The 20,129-nt window shown below is 35.0% G+C and overlaps 4 protein-coding genes across 5 annotated transcripts; all 4 read left to right on the top strand.

The window, feature by feature from the left end:
- Nucleotides 1–593: 593 nt before the first annotated feature.
- On the top strand, nucleotides 594–1,995 carry LOC107804668 (uncharacterized). Its single transcript, XM_016628594.2, has 2 exons — nucleotides 594–878; nucleotides 1,027–1,995. The coding sequence occupies exons 1-2, from the start codon at nucleotides 635–637 to the stop codon at nucleotides 1,818–1,820; spliced, it is 1,038 nt and encodes a 345-aa protein (XP_016484080.1). The 5' UTR covers nucleotides 594–634; the 3' UTR covers nucleotides 1,821–1,995.
- Nucleotides 1,996–2,456: 461 nt separating this feature from the next.
- On the top strand, nucleotides 2,457–8,326 carry LOC107811282 (endonuclease 4). Of its 2 annotated transcripts, none has more exons than XM_075250305.1 (10): nucleotides 2,457–2,673; nucleotides 2,775–2,911; nucleotides 4,020–4,203; nucleotides 4,552–4,659; nucleotides 4,736–4,791; nucleotides 5,282–5,365; nucleotides 5,763–5,855; nucleotides 6,579–6,640; nucleotides 7,158–7,231; nucleotides 7,851–8,326. In XM_075250305.1, exons 2-10 carry the CDS (start codon nucleotides 2,798–2,800, stop codon nucleotides 7,964–7,966), a joined length of 891 nt encoding a protein of 296 aa, XP_075106406.1. In that variant the 5' UTR covers nucleotides 2,457–2,673; nucleotides 2,775–2,797; the 3' UTR covers nucleotides 7,967–8,326. The 2 variants fall into 2 exon arrangements, with proteins under 2 accessions (XP_075106406.1, XP_075106407.1); XM_075250306.1 differs by having other exon boundaries at nucleotides 2,536–2,673; nucleotides 4,020–4,115; nucleotides 4,552–4,585.
- On the top strand, nucleotides 8,325–11,916 carry LOC107811281 (endonuclease 1). Its single transcript, XM_016636178.2, has 9 exons — nucleotides 8,325–8,480; nucleotides 8,621–8,801; nucleotides 8,918–9,025; nucleotides 9,213–9,268; nucleotides 9,406–9,489; nucleotides 9,733–9,828; nucleotides 9,921–9,985; nucleotides 11,393–11,466; nucleotides 11,583–11,916. The coding sequence occupies exons 1-9, from the start codon at nucleotides 8,328–8,330 to the stop codon at nucleotides 11,705–11,707; spliced, it is 942 nt and encodes a 313-aa protein (XP_016491664.1). The 5' UTR covers nucleotides 8,325–8,327; the 3' UTR covers nucleotides 11,708–11,916.
- A 1,843-nt stretch (nucleotides 11,917–13,759) lies between these two features.
- Nucleotides 13,760–16,702, top strand: LOC142175404 (uncharacterized). The gene is made up of 4 exons (XM_075242021.1): nucleotides 13,760–14,754; nucleotides 14,845–15,761; nucleotides 15,842–15,996; nucleotides 16,298–16,702. Exons 1-2 carry the CDS (start codon nucleotides 13,780–13,782, stop codon nucleotides 15,331–15,333), a joined length of 1,464 nt encoding a protein of 487 aa, XP_075098122.1. The 5' UTR covers nucleotides 13,760–13,779; the 3' UTR covers nucleotides 15,334–15,761; nucleotides 15,842–15,996; nucleotides 16,298–16,702.
- Nucleotides 16,703–20,129: the final 3,427 nt, after the last annotated feature.

Here is a 20,129-nt window from a genome sequence, read left to right as displayed (position 1 = left end):
CCTGTATGCCCGAAGTTTACGCGAAAAGTGGGTATGCTTGCAATTTTTTTTGCAAAGCGGTTATAAGTTAAAACGTGACCCAAAAAGCGGGTGTAGATGCAAATCCCCACTTTTCTCTCTCACAATGTCCTCCGCCCCAAACAAGAAAGGGGTATTATCACATTTAACCCGCGCCAGAAACTATTTACATTCGATAGCCGGAAAAGAGTATCAAATTTGTATAATTTTTGTATATAACATACATAATGTATATATATACAAAAAATATACAAATATTACACACTTTTTCGGCTATTATTTTGAGAGTGACTATATTTTCCAACCAGGAAAAGTCGTAGTGTGCTGCTTTAATATTAAGGATGCATACCATGCAATTTATTTTAGTTTGGCCATTTAACACTGTTGGATGGCAAAGGAAAAGTCTTCAATAAAGTTGACATTACTGAAATTTTAGCAGGTTTGTTCATTCTCCACTTTTGTGCAAATTGCACCTAGAGAAGAAGATAACAAGTCTCCAAATGTAGTATCATCTCTCTAGTCAAATTACACTATATAAGAAGCACTAGATGAGGCATAATTCCTTGCATCACTCACTTCTCTTCTCATCCTCTGCCTCAAACTAAAAGTATCAAAAATGAAACCATTTTTCTTTCAATTTGCAGCTATCCTTCTGTTATTGCTTAATACTATTATGATGATAGAAACTCAAGCAGCTTATGTTAAACCTCAGCGAGTCACGTGCTATAAACGTTACCGCAAATGCTATCTCAAGTACATAACTTGCCCCTCTGAATGCCCAGAAATTCGCCCAAAAGATCCCTATGCTAAAGAATGTTTTCTTGATTGTTACTCTCCAAAATGTGAAGCAGTATGTAGAAGTAAGAATTTTCAACTCATTCTTAAGAATTGTTACTAATGTCAAGCTAAATTTGAGAAGCTTAGCAATTTTTGGCCTTCTTTGGTTGCAGAAGTAGTAATATAATTACATTATAGTATAAGCTAATGAATGTTCATTTGTATTTACAGAACGAAGACCAAATTGTGATGGTCCTGGTGCAGCTTGTTACGATCCTCGTTTCATAGGTGGAGATGGGATTGTTTTCTATTTCCATGGCAAAAAAGATGAGCATTTCAGCCTAATTTCAGATGTCAATCTTCAAATAAATGCTCGTTTCATTGGCCTTCGTCCTGCTGGCAGAACACGAGATTTCACATGGATCCAAGCTTTAGGCCTCATATTTGGCTTCCATAACTTCACTCTAGAAGCCACAAAGGCAGAAAATTGGGATCAAGAAGCTGATCACTTAAAATTCACATATGATGGGATGAGTTTTAATGTTCCAATAGGCTATTCATCGGCATGGAATTCACCTGATGAAAATCTTGAACTTGAAAGGACCTCAGGAACAAATAGTGTAAGAGTTACAATTCAGGAAATAGTGGAAATCTCAGCCAATGTTGTTCCTGTTACAGAAAAAGACGACGCGATACATGGTTATCAAATTCCTAAAAATGATAGCTTTGCTCACTTAGAAGTGCAATTCAGGTTCTTTGGTTTGTCTCCAAATGTTGAAGGCATTCTTGGCAGGACTTACCAGCCAAGTTTCAAGAATCCAGCCAAGCCAGGGGTCGATATGGCGGTTGTTGGTGGTGATGACAAGTACAAGACTAGCTCACTTCTATCAACTGACTGCAACTCTTGTGTTTTCACTCCTGGAAAAATGTTTGCTGAGAGAGATTTGGCATTAATGGACTATGGCTCTCTGGATTGTACTGGTAGAGGTATTGATGGTGGAAAAGGAATTGTGTGCAAGAAATGATCTTTTTCTCTTATTAATCACATAGTAAAAGAAAGGAAGCCAGCCAATATGGCTATCCAATTAGTACAAGTTCAATTCTTATGTTTTATGCTAGTAATAAGTAATGTAACAGTTTGAACTCAGCTATGTTTGATCCCATCAATGCGTTGTTTATATGGTGAGTTACTTGTTTTAACTCAGTTTAATTTAATTGTATAAAAGTCCTCCAAATTTTCACAAACTAAGTAAATTCGAATAAATGTTGAATACTACTCAAAAGATTTAAGGGAGTTTGATAAAATAAAAATTAAAAAAGCATAATAAATTATCTTCGACAAAAGAAAAAAAGTTGTCGCTAAAAAAACAATTATAGAGTCATGTTTAGTGTACTTAATCATATTTTCTTTTATATTCCTTTTGACAAGTAATAAAGCTTTGAATTTGATCATCGGTAGAACTTCCTTTTCACGTCTTAGAAAAATTAAAACTTCTTTTTCTTCCATTTAATATACTCCTAGTACTTAACACTAGTGATGAGAGTTCTCAAGAAAGGAAAATAAAAACAATTATAAAGTGTGGGGGCCAGAATGACACGTAGAGAGTATTGCAAAAACTCAATTATTGAATATGCTTTAGACAATTGGACAATCTTATCTTAAACTTGGTTTTCTGAAATTGATTACCCAATCAAATTATCTTACTATTATTTAAATATAAGTTTGAAACTACCGCGTTTCTTAACTCAACTTATTTTGTGAATATAGTACATCACTTAGTTCAACTACTCAGTTCAATACCATTCCTAGGGTTTACTCCACCTTAAAATCGTGTCATTCTTGATTCTTGAAGCTCCAATAACTCTCTCTAGCAACTGGTACTATCTTTTTTTCCTTTTATTTATTTGTTTTGTTCTTTTTAATCCTGTATATGTACTTTAAACTACACAGAAACATTTCCTTTTTTATTTTATTACAGATTGTGCAATTTGATCGGAAGAGATGGGTGGGTTTGAGTTAAGATGGGTTGTAAGAGTAACTGTTGTACTAATGATGGTTCCAAAGATTCTTGGTTGGGGAAAAGAAGGACACTATGTTATCTGCAAAATTGCTGAGGTAACTGAAGTTTTTTTCTTTTTAAACTTTTTTGCTGGCCATTTTTTTCTTTCTGTTATGTACTTTTTGAGCCAATTCTTGAAGAGATTTAGTGTTTGGATAAAAGGGGTGTTTAATTTTTGTTAATTTTTTATGGATTTATTCATAAAGGTTGAATCTTTATGTACTTACTTGCAGGATCTTGTGTTGACTAGTTATTTGATTTTGCATTTGGCATTTGCCTGAACAAGTTGAGTCTTTTGAGGGGTTTTATGGGTGTGCATCCATTGCTGCAGATAATAGTTTGTAAGGAAATGAAAGAGAAGGAAATAGGAAAATAGAGAGAAAAAGATCGTTTTTCATTCGTTCATCAATGCTTTATAATTGTGACTACTACTGAATATGAACAGTGTAGTAGTAATCTGGAACAGCAGAATATTATTGAAATTACCATCTTAACAAACTGAACTAGGGTGCTTAAGAAATAAAAATGGAAATTGGGACTATATTGTTAATGATAGAAACTCTGACGTACTATTTAGGAAGCTCATGGTACTGCTACATAGTTTTTGCTAGAATCATCTGATTTGGAGGTTACTTGATCTGGCAATTATCTAGTGACATAGAATGTAATTTCCCAGGTTACAATCAAATTTTCAACCCAGAAGGATCTTTTCTAATGTAGATCTCTTTTCAACATAATATTCCCATGTATCAAATGTGCTATTTCTAGGAAGTAGTGTCTATATCAGAGAATTCGGGGCTTCCATTTGGTTTTTGCCTTTTCATATTTACCCTCTTTTTAATTCAGTTTTGTTGATGTTCTAAAATAGATAGTCTTTGTGTGCTTCAAGTGATCAGGTACTGGATGAAGGTTCTTGTTAGACATTCATATAAACTTGCTTGGTTGAAGCATATATTATATTGACTTGATTTAATCGAAAATTTGACACTGCACTTCAAATAGAATAAAGTCTTTAGTATTTTTCTTTAAGTTTAGTGTTTAGATTGTCAAGGAAGAAAGCATATGGAAAAGGATCGCCAATTTTTTTTATTTTTTATTTTTTCCAAAAAGTTTGGTCGAGCAAGCTCTTTTATTGGGAGTTAATGTGAATCTTGGGCCTTTCAGGAATATCTTACAGAAGATGCTTTGGCTGCAGTCAGAGAGTTACTACCAGATCAAACTGAAGGTGATCTTGCAGCTGTCTGCTCCTGGGCCGATGAGGTTAAGCACCACTACCCGTACTACCGCTGGAGTTCTCCATTACATTATGTAGATACCCCTGATTTCTTGTGCAATTACAAATATTGCCGTAAGTGACACTGCATATAATTGTACTATATAAATATTTGTTAATTTTTTGGTTATGTTTAGCTATTCATCTTTGGTATCAAGACTTTATCCCTAGAAATCAATTGAAAAGAGAGGTACAGTAAAAGTTTTATAAGTCGTGTCTGCATTTCCTATTATTATTTGGTGCACTGAAGTCAATGTACCTCAACTGGATCCAGCGTTTCGTTGTTGACATTTTTTCTGTTATAACGATGAACCCTGATATGACTTATGAAGATAAACTTTTAATGCCGCGCTTTTATATCTTAGCTTTGAGCTGTTAATAACCTTTGGTCTAGCAACTTATCTTTTACCTACTTTCTGATAGGAGACTGCCATGACGGGCATAGACATAAGGACAGGTGTGTTACAGGAGCAATATACAACTATTCAATGCAACTTTCACAGGGATACTATGATTTGAATTCAGAAAAATGTGAGGAAGACCCCCCCCCCCCCCCGCGGGTGTTACTGATGCATTTTGGACTGGAACTAATTGGTTTTTGTGACAGACAACTTGACTGAAGCGCTTATGTTCTTGTCTCATTTTGTTGGTGATGTACATCAGGTCAGCTCACTTTTCCTGGAACCTTGGTGTATGTTACTGTAAATAAACATAAATGTATGAGTCTGCATATAAACGTTTGGAACTACTTAGATAAGTTTCTTTTAGTTTTAAAAACTTGCTAAATGAAAGTTTCGTTTAGTCTTAAATAACAATGTCCATACTGCTATACCTCTGGTGTAGAAATATCCCGCATAACTGATGAAGAAGTTATCCACGGTACATGGAATTGAACCATTAGATATGCCATTATTATTTTTCTTTTCATAAACCAGTTGTTTGTTTACCTCCTATCGTGCTGATGTCTTGATTATGATCGAGAGACAGGATTACTGATTAAAAAGATTATGACCGTGAGGCAAATTTCACCAAATCCTAAGCTTGTACAGCATATATTTGATGTTTCTTTAACTTGCGTCCAAATTTGAGTGGTGATAAAAAAAAGTCCTGAAAGCTAAACTTAGTTTTGTCTTATTATCTTTTCTGTGTGCAGCCTCTACATGTTGGTTTCACTGGAGATGTTGGTGGAAACACTATAATAGTCCGTTGGTACAGGAGGAAGACTAATTTGCATCATGTAGGTCGTGAGTTTCTTTCGAGTATCAATTCATTCTGATCTCATTTTTTTGGGTCACTGAGTAAAATTGTTGAGGTGTAACATCTTCGAGCGGATTTCTTCACTTCGTGTTACTTCCCTTTTGTTTGAAATATATATAGATCGTACCTTCTTTCAACCTCTCGAATTACTTATTCACTTTTCTCTACTCTGAAAACAAAAGGCAAGTTCTGAGCATGTTTGCCTCTTCTTAGATTTTAACTGTCAAATGATACTAGATAAGTAGTATATGCATCTTAATCCGTATGAGCATAAGAGAAGAGGTGTATCTTGAAACTTAAACTATTTATGTGAACCGTGCACAAATTAGATATCTATTTTGAAACAGTCACTGTAACTTCTTGTTTACTTCATTCAGGTATGGGATACCATGATTATTGAATCTGCATTGAAGACATACTACAAGTCTGACCTCACGTTAATGATACAAGCTCTTCTGAGAAACATCACTGTAAGTTTTTGTTGAGTCTTCATGCAAAGTATTAAATATCTGTTCGGTAGAGATATGACCATTACATTTCTAAAGGTGAAGTTGGGAATTGTTATATTGTGCATGAATTGTGGGAGGATTTCATCATCCCAGTGCCACAGTGCTCATTGAAAAGAGTCTCACACTCTGTTTTATTCTCTTAAAGAAAATATTACTATCCTTTCAGCATAAACCGAGTCTCTGAAGTCGTAGTCAAAATCTACTTCACATGGATTCCACTTTCTGATCCAGCAATATGTAATATATTGTGTTCCCTAGCTTATCTGGAAAATCTTTCTGCAATATGTATGTAAATGGAGATAGTTTTCAAGAAATAAGATGAATGTTTACAAAATGGATGTTCAAAAGGTTATAAGGACGTTCAACCACTATCTCTAAGGAGAGTTGCTTCGGTGACTGGAAGTTCCTCAACAGCATGTAATTGAGATCTCTACCATGCCTATTCAAGTTCATGCAATATTCCTTTCGTTTTGAATGTATAGAAAACACTAACTCTCGAACTTGTTAAGCTCAAAATTTAGCAGTTTGAGTATGTCTCTTTTCACTAGCTTCTCAGGACCTGGAGAAGACATTGTGTTCTTGATGCTTGTCAAAAGAAAAGAGACGGTTTAATTTTTGATCCTGTCTTCTATTCTCTTTATTCCCGTCATCACTTGTAATTTATGTATTTGTAACTGGAAATAGGATGAATGGTCCGATGATGTTCCATCTTGGGAAAATTGCAAGAAGATGGTCTGTCCTGACCCGTAAGTTTATTCTTTTTCTTTTCCTTTTGGTCCGTTAGAACCTGCATCCCATTCTCCCGCCCTCTTTTCTTTGTGGATTACGGTGTTCTGATCTTTGACTTTGCTCAATATATGGTCAGATCAGAGCTAGATGTTTTTTATTTTTTGCGTGGAGAATCTCATATGCGATGTAAAAGCTGTTAGTTAATGTAAGGCAAACATTATTAAAAAAGTGGCACCAAGTAGGTGTGTTGGTATGTGCATTACAAAAAGCAAAACCTCTAGACCTTACTCATGTAAGGCATTGAAGAATTCTATCAATATATCCACATCAATTACATTTGTCATCTTGCACCAGTATGCTAATGTGGAGATACAATTTTTTGTAAGTATTTATTTATGAGTTCTTGTCTTCAAGGATTATCGAGTCTCGCATTATAGGGGTGTGATCCTTGCATACATACGTACATGCATACATACGTACATGCATACATATATATAAAAACAGCGCACTACTTTGAGGAACATGCTTTTACAGGTATGCTTCTGAGAGTGTCCGTTTGGCCTGCAAATTTGCCTACAGAAATGCAACTCCAGGAAGCACTTTAGGAGGTAAAAACTGATTCTCTGTGGTCTTCTTTCACTTTCCAACGTTTATTTGAATGACATGCTTGACATTCATAAAGATCCAAAATTATATTGGAAAACCCTCTAAATCTTAATCGTCCAAGTAGATCAGTAAAAGGTTAAAGACGAAGTTGCTTTATGAACAAGTTTTGCTTCTTAATCTGACTGTCATCAGAGAAAGCCTTTTCTTTGTGGCTCTGACTATGGGAAAACCCAAGTAATAATTGAGCTCTTGATGCTGTAATGAAATTTAAATTGACAATTATCAACCAATTCTTGAACATGCTGTTACGTGATGTTGGGAAGTCCTTTTTGCCCTGGTTGATAATAATTAGACTGATGTGTATATTTTTAGTAGTTGTCGTACTTATCTCTTCACTATTATTAAATGATCTTGCTTTGCCTGTAGATAGGGCCATTTTCTTGATTCTCTACAAATCAACTACCTATAAATGTATTGATCCATATGTACATGGAATGATGGAAAGCCTAGCTATGTACAGTTACATTCTTTCCGTAACAGTAATTAGCTGACATTGACTATATTCAGTATAATGCCATGTCTGTTAGTTCACTAATCTTCAATTGTCTGTTTGTTGCCTAGACGATTACTTCCTCTCTCGGCTTCCTGTTGTGGAGAAGAGGTTAGCGCAAAGTGGGATCCGCTTGGCCGAAGTTCTCAACCGAATTTTCAGTAAGCAACCATTTGCTGCACAATGAAGATAACAGCGAAGTAATGAAGATAAACTGCAGAAGAAAGTCGCAAGTAGGGGACCACGCAAATGCAACTTCCTTCATAACTTGGAGTTTCCCTCACGTCAAGAAATGAAGCCTACCTAAAATGCCTTATAAGTCAACATTACTTAAAAAACTGTAATAAAATGTACCTTTAAATGTAAAACTAGTCACCACATGTGATAGATGCTGCAGGCAACATTAGAATATGCTCTATGTTGCTTTTATGAATAATCTACTTCTATTTACTTAAGATAGGAGGAACCGTTAGCTTGTACACAATAACAACAACATTTTGTATATATAGAACAAGCTCATCTTAGTGGAACATTTCTGTTTCTGGTACATGTCAAGTTATAAATCCATTTTAACTTCTTTGAGGATGTTGAGGTTAACATCATTATGCAGTATTTTCTTTTTCTGTCTTGCTTTTATCACCCAACCTGGTGTTAAAGCATGGAGCAAAGAGGGTCATATGATGACTTGTCAGATCGCCCAGGTATTCACGTATATAAAATTTCTTGATATTCATTAAGCAAGACAAAAATTTTAATTCTCCTAAGTCTCACATGTAAATTTAATTCTATTAATGTGAATATTTTTTTTTTGAATAAGAAGAGTTATTTCATGTGAAAATAGGACCTGTTGAATGATGAGGCAGCTCATGCAGTTAAGATGTTGTTGCCGGAATATGTCAACGGCGACTTATCGGCACTCTGCGTGTGGCCGGACCAAGTCCGGCATTGGTATAAGTATAGGTGGTCAAGTCCTCTACACTTCATTGATACCCCTGATAAAGCTTGCAACTTTGACTATGATAGTAAGTTAAATGCTTATATAAAAAATGTGATGTCTTTTTCTCTTTTTTCACATTTTGATCCTGTAATATTATTACTTGGGCAATGAACTCATAGTATTATTTTGTATGGTGAAAAGGGGACTGTCACGATCAACATGGAGTGAAGGATATGTGTGTTGCTGGTGCAATCCAGAATTTTACCACTCAGCTCTCTCATTACCGAGAGGGAACTTCGGATCGCCGACGTAAGAATCAAAATAGTAAATTTTTTATATTGTCAGTAAATAAAACTGAAACTCGAGAGAACTTAAAATTAAATAATTTTACCTATAGAGATTGATGTTCAAGAGCTTGGTGACATTTTCTCGTATTGTATGAGGTGATTCAGTTATGATTCGTTTTAATTAAACTTTTGGGGTTTGATAATTACAGATAATATGACAGAGGCCTTGTTATTCTTGTCACATTTCATGGGAGATATTCATCAAGTATGCACCAACTCTTTTTTGCGTTGGAAGCTTCAATTTAAACGTTACATAATTAATAGCAGCTTATGATTTTTTTTTATTTTTTTTTACAAAAATAAACAAAATAACTTGTTCCCTTGTGGTTTTGGTGATTTCAGCCATTGCATGTTGGCTTTACAAGTGACGCAGGAGGAAATACTATTGATTTACGCTGGTTTAGGCACAAATCAAACTTGCACCACGTAAGTATGTATATGAGTAGAGTCAGATCCATGATTTAAAATTAGCGAGTTCAGGTTGTGGATACGATTTAATTTATACATAAATTTGTACATGTATAGATCTGTACGATCCAAAGTCATTATGTTAAGCTTAAATCCGGCTATGATAAAAGATAAGAAACAAATCTATATACTGTAATTATCAGAAAAAATATTAGTGGCTTGTATTATTTGTATATAAAAAAATAGAAATTGATGGTATAGGTATGGGATAGAGAGATCATTCTAACCGCTGCAAAAGACTACTACGCAAAGGATGTAGACCTCCTTGAAAAAGACATTGAAGGAAACTTCACTGACGTAAGACCTTTGGCAATTTTGTTTAGATTAAAATTGTCACATAGAATAATAATTTTATTTGTAAGATTGATGGGGTTAACGAACATACTCAGGGAATCTGGTCCGATGATCTTGCTTCCTGGAGGGAATGTGGCGATCTCTTTTCCTGTGTCAACAAGTGAGTTCTTCCTCCTTTTTGTTTTTCAGTTTATCGCTCAAATAACTTATTTTCTACTAATGGTAAGTTGTTCCGAATTCCTCCACCTTTAACTAAAGGTTTGAAATTCGTGCCCTAAAATAAGAATGGAAAACCTTTGGCAAGGGATTGATTAACTCTCTTTAGTAGGTTTATCCGTCGCAAATCCAAATTAATCGAGCCAATACGCTTCAGAAACTAGATGATAAACCAAAAAGAAGAAACTTACTTTCTTCTAGCATACCATGTCATTTTGTTTTAATAAAAAGGAGTCACCAAAATCTTGGTGTGATCCAATTTTATTTGGGTCAGTGTCTCAATGTAGTTACTTCATTTTAAGTCGTGCCCATGACACCTGATTGAATCTGTATGCTGGCAATCCAAAGGTATAGACAGCGCAGATATGAATCTTTAATTCTTAATTTAAAAATAGAATAATAAAAAGAAGTTTATTTAAAACGTTAAAAGATTTTATAACAATATTATGGTAAAAAAAATGGGGGAGTATTAATAAACACTGAATTTGTCATAGTGTAAATGAATATTTACACGATTAATGCGATTTAATCTAGTGTAGAAGGTTATTCGCTTTATTTTTTCAAGCTGTGATTCCATTTTTTATGGGTAGTACTTTTAATAACCTGATAATATAATATAAAATAAAATAGAAAATTTAGCTCTCGGGGTATAGAATTGAAACCTTATACACTTCACTGGTGGATTGAGATAATAAGAAGAGAGTAAGTTGGGCCATGTCAACTTGAATGGGCTTCTTGAGCTAGTCCACTTCTTATGAAGCCCAATTAGTGCAAGCTTTGTTGGGCTCGGACTTGGTAGGTTGGCCCAACGGGTTTGACATTGGAGCATGCTAAGGTTAGACTTAAGATGCCGTACTCTTGTCTGAACCTTGCCCAAAAAGCAAGACAAGTATGAGTGGTGGAATTTAGTACTATATGTTCTTAGAAATTCTCTCTTTTAAAGTTGAGCATTAAGAAGGTAAATTTCACATTCAAGTTAGGGAAACTTAGTTATAAGCAAATATTAATTTTCAAAACTTACCATTTTTTTGTTTACAAACATTCGGTAATAGAAGCCAGTAAGCTGCTGATTAATCCAAATTTGAGCCGATTAGGCTTATTAAGAGGGATAAATGTTCCTTACTAAAAGATTCTTCCATCTCATCACTCAAGACTTGAGACTTTTGAATTAGGGCGAAAAAATCTCAATCATCCCACCACACCTCTTGACGGTAAAACTTACCACCTCAATAATAACTGTACCTTTTCACTTGTCTTACTGAAGAAGATATTTCAGAAAGAACTTTAAAAAAAAACATGCATCCAGAAAAACTAAGAAAAAGGGAAAATAATATTTGATGTGATTTTCCAGGTTTGCTACGGAAAGCATTAATATAGCTTGCAAGTGGGGATACAAAGGTGTTGAAGCTGGTGAAACTTTATCAGGTATCAAAAAAATTGGAAAATAAATTATAGTAATATATATTAGCACAAAAAAAAAAAAAAGAGGCAATTTTATGTGACGTTTTTTGTCCTTTTTTTCTTCTTTCTTTCTTGTACAGATGATTACTTCAATTCAAGACTTCCAATAGTGATGAAACGAATAGCACAAGGTGGAGTGCGATTAGCCATGCTTCTAAACAAGGTTTTTGGAGAATCTCGAGAAGATTCAGTAGCAGCAACTTGATCACCCATCTTAATCAATTCTATTGAATAGCAAATAAATTTAATAAGAAAATGGAAAACCACAAAGTAGTTAATTTCTTATTAATACTTGACCGAAGAAATAAACCGATAAGTGCCGTTGTAGTCAATATCTTGTATTCTGATTAAACAGTCTTACAATTCTTTGTTGTATATAATTTCCTGTAATTACAGGTGGGGATGTTACTAAAAGTGTAACTACATGTACTTAGCTTGTGTTATGTTATGCAAACAGTATTTAAAAAAGGCGAAATGGCTTCCTGACCACTCAAACTTGTAGGGCTTTTAAAAGCCGATACATAAACTTTTGTCTTTCCCATTTAAACACTCAAACTCCTGAAATTTATAACAAATAAATACAATTTGTCCTTGACCCTAGGCGCGTGTATTACACATTTGCTAACGTGTCCATCCAGTCAGCAAATGACCAATGAGACCGGTACACGTCAATGGCGTGAAATTAAACCCAACCGATTGGGGTCCCCCTCTTTTAATCAGTACACCGAAAAACCCTCCCCCACTTTTTGTCTCTTTTCCTCTCTCTAACCATCCCTCCCCTCTTAAATCTAGGTTAAGCAATGGCTGATTAACCTGGTCATCTCCTTCTAAACTAATCTTAATCACTCCAAAACCAAACGATTGGGATCCCTCCTCTTTTAATGAAAAGCTGATCGAGATTCGTCTGAGCTTTCGATTTCAGTCACGTTAGTCTCTGAAGGTTAATTTGTTTCTTTTGATGTCGTTTTCATCTTTGTCTTCTAATTTCTTGTGAAACAATGTGGGTAATGTTTGATGTGATTCAAATAATGTGAAAGCTATGTATGTCTGCATGCATAATATTTCATTTGATATAGTGGAAGTCATTTCGCATTTTGGGATTTTATATTTGGGGAAACACTCGAATATTCACTTTTTTATGTTTTTTTTTTGTCTTTTTCATGACTGATCTGGCATTTGGGGTTAAAAAATTAGGGCTTTTGTCTGCATGCACAAATTATGGGATTTTATATTAGGGTTTTGGGGAAAACAGTCGTACGTTCACTTTATTTTAGGGGTTTGTCTTTTTCATGAGTGATATGACATTTAGGGTAAAAAAATTAGGTCTTTTTTGAATATCAAAATATTCTTGTCTCCCATTGTGTTAAAGTTTATAGCTTTTTAGGGTTAAAGTGTATCTGACTTGTCCCCCTTTTTTTATAGGTTTCAATGGCTATCAATGTGAAATTACAGTTTCATCATCTAGGGTGGTTAGTGGCTGACCCAATTATGAGGTATGTAAATGGTTAAACTTGGTCAGTTGTTCTTCAAGCTGACATTGATGAATTACATATAATTCAATTTCATGATTGGGCTAAGGATATGGGGTACTTAACAGTAGATAAATATGCATGTAAAATTAACCAAAAAGGAGAATTTAGATTTCTGAAATATGATGCTGATGTGTTAGCTTTCTGTCAAGACCTTAAGGATGGAGATTTTATTGATGTGTATATATGTCACATAATTAATACACCATGTATTGATTTGGACCTAGATGAAATGTTAAGTAGTGGTGGTTTAAATGTGGATCCCACTAACATTCAGTCATTTGGCTTTAATGAAATGCCACATGGGCAAACAAGTGATGTTAATGCTAGGGCAACACACTCACCTAACAATGATATAAATAGGGGTGATAACACTCAAAGGAAGGGTAAAAAGAGGGCTGCTGAAAGTTCTTCTGAAACAGAAGAGTCTAGTGAAAATGAAGGTGACTTCTATACCTTTCATTTAGCAACTGATTTTGAGGGTGATGTTGAGGGTGATGCTGAGGGTGATGAGCTAAATACTAAGAGTGATAAAGAATATGAGGCTATTTCTGCAGATGATGATGATACAGATGAGTCATTATATGGTTCTGATGAGGATATTGTTGGAGAGACAAGTGACCTATAACCTGAAATTGTTGTTGCTAGACAGGCTAAAGTGAATAAGAGTAGTAAATTAAGATCTTCTGAAGTTAATACTGATGAGATACCTAGTGGACCTGTAGGTATAGACCCTAGTTTTGAAGACATGTATAAAGATAGGGGATCCAAATATGATGGAAAGTTGGGAGGGGATGAGCAATATCTGGACAGTTCAGATCCAGGTAGTGAGGATACAAATGATGAAGTAGATGAAGAAGATGGGGTGCATAACCCTCAACCAAGAAGATACAACAGTAGGGTATACTTTGATCCTGCTTGTAAGAAAATTTGTTTCCAGTTGGAAATGGTGTTTGAAAATGTGAAACAGTTCAGATCTGCTTTGCAAGATTATGCTGTACAAAGAAGAGTTCAAATTAAGTTGAGGCCTAATGAACAACATAGGGTTAGGGCAAAATGTGTGAACTCAACAAGATGTAGATGGAATATTTTGGGAAGTTTGGAGGGACACACATGGAATTTCATTGTCAAGAGCTACTATCCTGTTCATAAGTGTTTTAGAGCAACCAGAAACAAGTTGGCTAATACAGCATGGGTAGCTAAACATTTCAAGGACAAGATTATCAACCAACAGGATTTGATTAGGATAAAGTATGGTGTGTATATAGGAAAATCCATATGTTCTAGGGCTAAACATCAGTTCATGGGTCAGTATCTTGGTGATTACAAGAAGGAGTTTGCTAGAATATATGATTATGCTGACATGTTGAGGTCTACAAATCCTGGCAGCACTGTTGTTGTGAAGACCTCCAATGAGACAATATCTGGTAAGGAGGTGTTTGTGGGTATCTATATTTGTCTACATGCTTGCAAAGTTAGTTGGTTGGAAGGGTGTAGAAATGTTATTGGATTTGATGGAATTTTTATGAAGGGTGTGTGTAAGGGTGAGCTACTATCATGCATTGGTAAAGATGGTAACAACCAAATGTACCCTGTTGCCTGGGCAGTGGTGGAAAAGGAGACAAAGCACACATGGTCATGGTTTTTTAGGTGCATGATGCATGATCTGCAGCTCACTGAATCCCAAGGTGAGGGGCTGACCATCATTTCTGATATGCAGAAGGTATATACTACACCCCTGTTCTTCCTTTAATTACTTGGATACTTTATATATGTTTCTGATATTCTAATTATTATTTTTTTGTTGCTTAAGGGACTTTTTGCATCTGTTTCTGAGTTGTTACCAAATGCTGAGCACAGAATGTGTGCAAGACACATATGGAGCAACTGGAAACAAAAGTGGAAAGGAGAGGAAAGAAGGAAGAAGTTTTGGGCCTATGCAAGGGCTTCATTTGAAGCATATTTGAAGGCTAAGATAGATGAGCTGGCAGAATTAGGTGATAATAAGATCATTGAGGACTTGCTGAGATACCCAAAACAATATTGGTGTAGAGCATTCTTCAAAGATTGGAGTAAATGTGATTCTGTGGAGAACAATATGTGTGAGACCTTTAATAGTTGGATCTTGTCTGCTAGGCACAAGTCTATCATAACCATGTTAGAAGAGATTAGAGTAAAGGTGATGGAGAGGATGACTACCATGAGAGAATTTTCAACAAGGTGGATTTCTGATGTATCTCCTATAGCAATGAGGTACATAGAGGAACAATCTCAATATGTTGTTAAGCATGAAGTTAAATAGAATGGGGATACTGGGTATGAGATACAACATGGGGTTACAAACATATTGTTGACTTCTCCAATAATACATGCACATGTAGATCATGACAGCTCAAGGGAATACCATGCTCCTATGCAATATGTGCAATGTTTTTTAAGAGATTTGAGTCTGCTGACTATGTAACCCACTGGTACAAGAAAGATACATACCTGAAGGCTTTTAGTTGTTACATACAACCAGTAACCAATATGGAGATGTGGCCATCAACATAGAATCTAACTATTGAGCCTCCTGTGATTACCAAGATGCCTGATAGACCTAAGAAAAATAGAAAAAGAGCTCAAGATGAACCTACGAAGAAGTTTGGTAAGAGATCAAGGAAACGGACACCAATGACATGCTCTAATTGTAAGACAGTAGGCCATAACAAGAAGGGGTGTCCTATCCTGGTAATGTATTCTATTTGTGTTTGATTGTGTCTTGTACTTTGGTTGTTTCTATATCTCATTTTTTATTTTGGAAATTTCAGAAAGGACAAGGATCTGGAACAACAGGAACCAGTAATGATGGTGCTACTCAATCATCACAGGCTGCTCAAACAACAACTCAACAATCAGGTCCTACAAGTGATTCTGGAACTGCCAGGGACAGAAATACTCAACCATCAGTTTTCCAAGTGCATCTGTAAGTATTCATTTTAGTTAATTTAGTTAATCTGTATTAGGACCAAAAATTTTAAATTACAAGAAAGTACTTTATCTTACATTAGGATACTGGAAGTATGAGATCAAGAATTTTTAAGGATATTATAGTTAGTGTTAGAGGAAGGCCAAGAGGTAGTGGACTCCGAGGAAGACCAAGAACTACTGGATTTGGTATATTATTTAGTGATATAGGAACAGTGATAGAAAGGGTAAGATCATTAAGGATTTGAATTTTTATTTATATATTGGTAGTTTGGGTACTAATTTGGCTTCCTATGCAGTGTGGAGAAAGAGATAGGGTACATTCTGCTCCTACAAAAGTAGTGGATGCTGGGAAGACCAATATCGATCTTGGATATAGTGCACCTAGACTAAGGTGGCAAGGAAGAAATGCTATATCACTAAGGCAACTTCAACAACAGTTGAGGAGAAGACAAACTCAAGCAAGCCTTAGCCAACCTCAAGTCCATTCTTCATCTCAGCCAAGCCAGTCTCCATGTCCAAACTTGAGCCAATCTCAGCAAAACATCAACCAATCTCAACTTTGAAGATGACTGAATGTTTGTTTTTGTGGTAATTTAAGTCTGTTAGTTGCAGAACATAATTTGTAGGTTAACTTAAGTCTGTTTAACTATGACTTTTCTTTTGGAACAATGTTTAAACTATTTCTGCTACTAGACAGCAGTTCAGTGCTAATTTTGTCAACTAAGAAGGCTGATCGAACTTGGTTGTTTATATATGTGTGCTTGTTTATGTTAAAATTGTTTTTCATTCCACAAAAAATACATCATTCATTATGTCATTATCATTGTACATAGGGTTATGAAGTTAGTGCTAACTACACTAAGAAGAAAATTACAATTATTAGTGCTACTACAACAACTAAAGTTACAATGATCTTCACCCTCTTCCTACACTGTAGTCGATCTCTCTCTTTAATTCTTGATAACAGCCCTGAAATCACCTGTTTATAGTGATCTGGAAGAGGTGGGTCAAACCACCTAAAAGAATTATAAGAATTGACTCGACCATAGTTTGAGCACCCATAAAACCTCCTTCCTGGATTTGTTGGCTTCCAAGTGATGCAAATATGAGCTTCATCTCCACAATGACAAAATACAGGACTTTGATTCATTATCACAATCTGAAAAAAGAAAAAAAATTATAGAAAGCTTCAGATTTTAAGAAATAGGCGAAATAAAGCTTCAAATGCATATAATAGAGGGATAATATGTATCCAATTGAAAGAATAAGACCCCACTTAAATATGCCCTATTTTTGACCGTTGGGCGTTGAGAAGGGGGTCTCTCACGCTCCTAAAAGTCGTGACATTCACAGAGGGGGTTGACTAGGACTAACTGACGCCACATGGGATGGGTCAACGGTCAATTGTATTTATTAGTTATAGGTTTCAGGAGTTTGAGTGTTTAAATGGGAAAGACAAAAGTTTATGTATCGACTTTTAAAAGCCTTACAAGTTTGAGTGGCTAGGAAACCATTTCGCCGATGTTATGCAAACGGTAAATGTTTTTCCTATAGTTCTGAATTATCGTGTATATATATATTGGAGCCAATTGCAATTCTAACTTGTGACACTATTGTAACATCTTAAACACTGGAGCACTGTACCTTAAGAATAAGTTTAATTATATGTTATAAATTTGGTTAGTCTAAATTAAAAAAAGTCATTTTGGAACATAATCAAACAATTCGTCCCAATCAATTCTCAGTTTTGATGGACATGAAAGTATAGATTGATTTTCTATCAGGTCAAGGCGAAATACATACTTTACCCATCGATTTTGTCTCCAAATTCCTCTTACACACCTGTTAAATAGGGGAATAATATTATACACCAAAACTTTTAAAAGTGTGTCAATTACACACCACTTCGGTGTTTGACCACATCTGCTTAAAAATTTCTGTTACACGCGCCAATCAGCATCCGACACATGTCAATAAATCGAGAGAGAAAAAAAAAGAAAAACTGGGAGAAAAAAAACCTCTGCTCCCCTCCCCCCAAACCCCCTCTCCTCATCTTCCCAAAGAAAACATTATAGAAAAGAAAAAACCCCGCCCCCTCCTCATCATCCCAACCCCATCATCTTCTCCACTACCACCAACCCTTCCACCATAAACACCTTCTTCCCTAATTATAGATTCAACTCTTTGCCGATTTTTAACAAGTTTTAACAATATTCATCACAAATCTTTATACAAATTTCAAATTCAAGCTCAAACCCAAAACTTCAAACTTGTTAATTGTGTTTTTTAAATTTTACCAAAATTAATCACCAAATTTTCAGCATATTTTTAGTAAATTTTTACTCAACAATAATCACGAATTCAAACTAATTTTCTAGGTCATGGAACACCAAAATCAAGAAGACCCGATTAAATGTTCAAGCTTTTTCAAAGTTCAATAATGATGATTTTTACAAGACTCAATAGCTCCTCTTTTCTTCTTCTTTTTCTTTTTCTTCTTAGTCATGGGGGTTGGAGAAGCAAAACATGAGGGGTAGATAAAACAAGGATGGGGGTTGGGGAAAAAGATGGGGGGGGGGGGAACGCTGGGGTTTGGGTTGGAGAAGAAGACATGGGTTATATTTTTTTCTTTAATTTAAAAAGAAAATAGTTTAAAAAAAAGGGAAAATAGAAGAAAAAACTTAATTTCAAATGAAATTTTTAGTTTTCACGCGCCTATTTTATGTGTAATACACGCGTGTGACACATGGCAAAAAAGGTATGTAATTGACATACTTTTAAAAGTTTTGGTGTGTAATACTATTTCCGTGTTTAACAAGTGTGTAAGATGAATTTAAGTACAAGGTCGATGGATAAAATATGTATTTTCCCATTATAATATTCCATTTTCCAAATTCCAAAACATACTTGAGTAGAGATAGTCCTTTGGTTCTTAAATTAAACTCCTAGTTTGATTTTTCTAATGACTAAAGTAACAGGAAAAAGGGAATTATCCGAAACAACTTTCTTTTGTAAATTTCACCTAAAAATAATAAATTAGCTGGAAAAAATTAAACTCTAGCACAAAATAAATACTAACTATTGGAGTATATTGGATTTGAAAAGTAAACTGGGCAGATATTTATGGTCTGGTTAATGGTTATAGTAGCCAAGTAGACATTAATTATATTACACATTTCACAAGTGATTTAAGCAAGTAGGATTATTTTTTGACCAAGTAGCTCCAACAGTTAGCAAAATATCCTTAGGCTCAGGTAGGCACTTATGTTATGTCCCTATTTGACTATTAGAGATGGCGAGGAGGAAGCTATAAAATGCTTAAGCTTTTGGCAACGAATTATGTAACGAATGGACAAACTACCTACTATTTCAATACGAATTCTAGAGCTCAAATGCAAATTCGGATAACAATTCAACACTCAAACTACTGAAACTGAAACTACTGAAATTACAATGAGAATTGCTGGAATGTAGAAGTAGCTAAGCATAGAGATAAGAAGGAGAGATGAGAAGCTTAGACTCAGAGCAAGGAGATGAGAGGAACATACATTTTCTTCTTCAACATTCGGCATCATCCCTTCTTTCTAACTGATAGTCCTTTTTTAACCAATTGCTAAATGGGCTTGGATCCCAAATAAAACACTATAATATTTTACTCAGCTCAATAATTCCAAAGGCGGAGCTAGGATTTAAAGAGGAAATTTTACCTCCTATAGTAAAGGTATACACCCTATTTATTATAAACTAAAATTATTTTAAAATATTATTTTCTATAACTACCTTTTATATTTTATAGCAAAATAGGTATTTATGATATATACTACCATTGAGGCGTGAAATACACTATTTATGTTTTTATTCTCTCTTTCTTTCAATTAACTCATGATTCTCTCGCAAAATTTTTCTTCCTTCTCTCTCTCTCTTCGAACAAAATACTTGCTTGTAATCGTGAATTCTCTCGCTGAATCTTCTAGGGTTACTGCAATTGAAAATACTTCTAAAGTGTTGGGAGAAAGAGGGGAAAGACGGACCTTTTCTTCAAAATCATATTCCTCCATAGCAAGGAGGGGTTCGTCGCTCTGAGACTAGGGCCACTACGCGGGGAGCAAAAACGATGTCGGAATAATC

This window comes from Nicotiana tabacum, chromosome 3 (assembly GCF_000715075.1).
Source record: "Nicotiana tabacum cultivar K326 chromosome 3, ASM71507v2, whole genome shotgun sequence".
Classification (NCBI taxonomy): Eukaryota; Viridiplantae; Streptophyta; class Magnoliopsida; order Solanales; family Solanaceae; genus Nicotiana; species Nicotiana tabacum.
The sequence above is the reverse complement of the archived record's forward strand: the minus strand, read 5'-3'. Positions and strand labels throughout refer to the sequence as shown.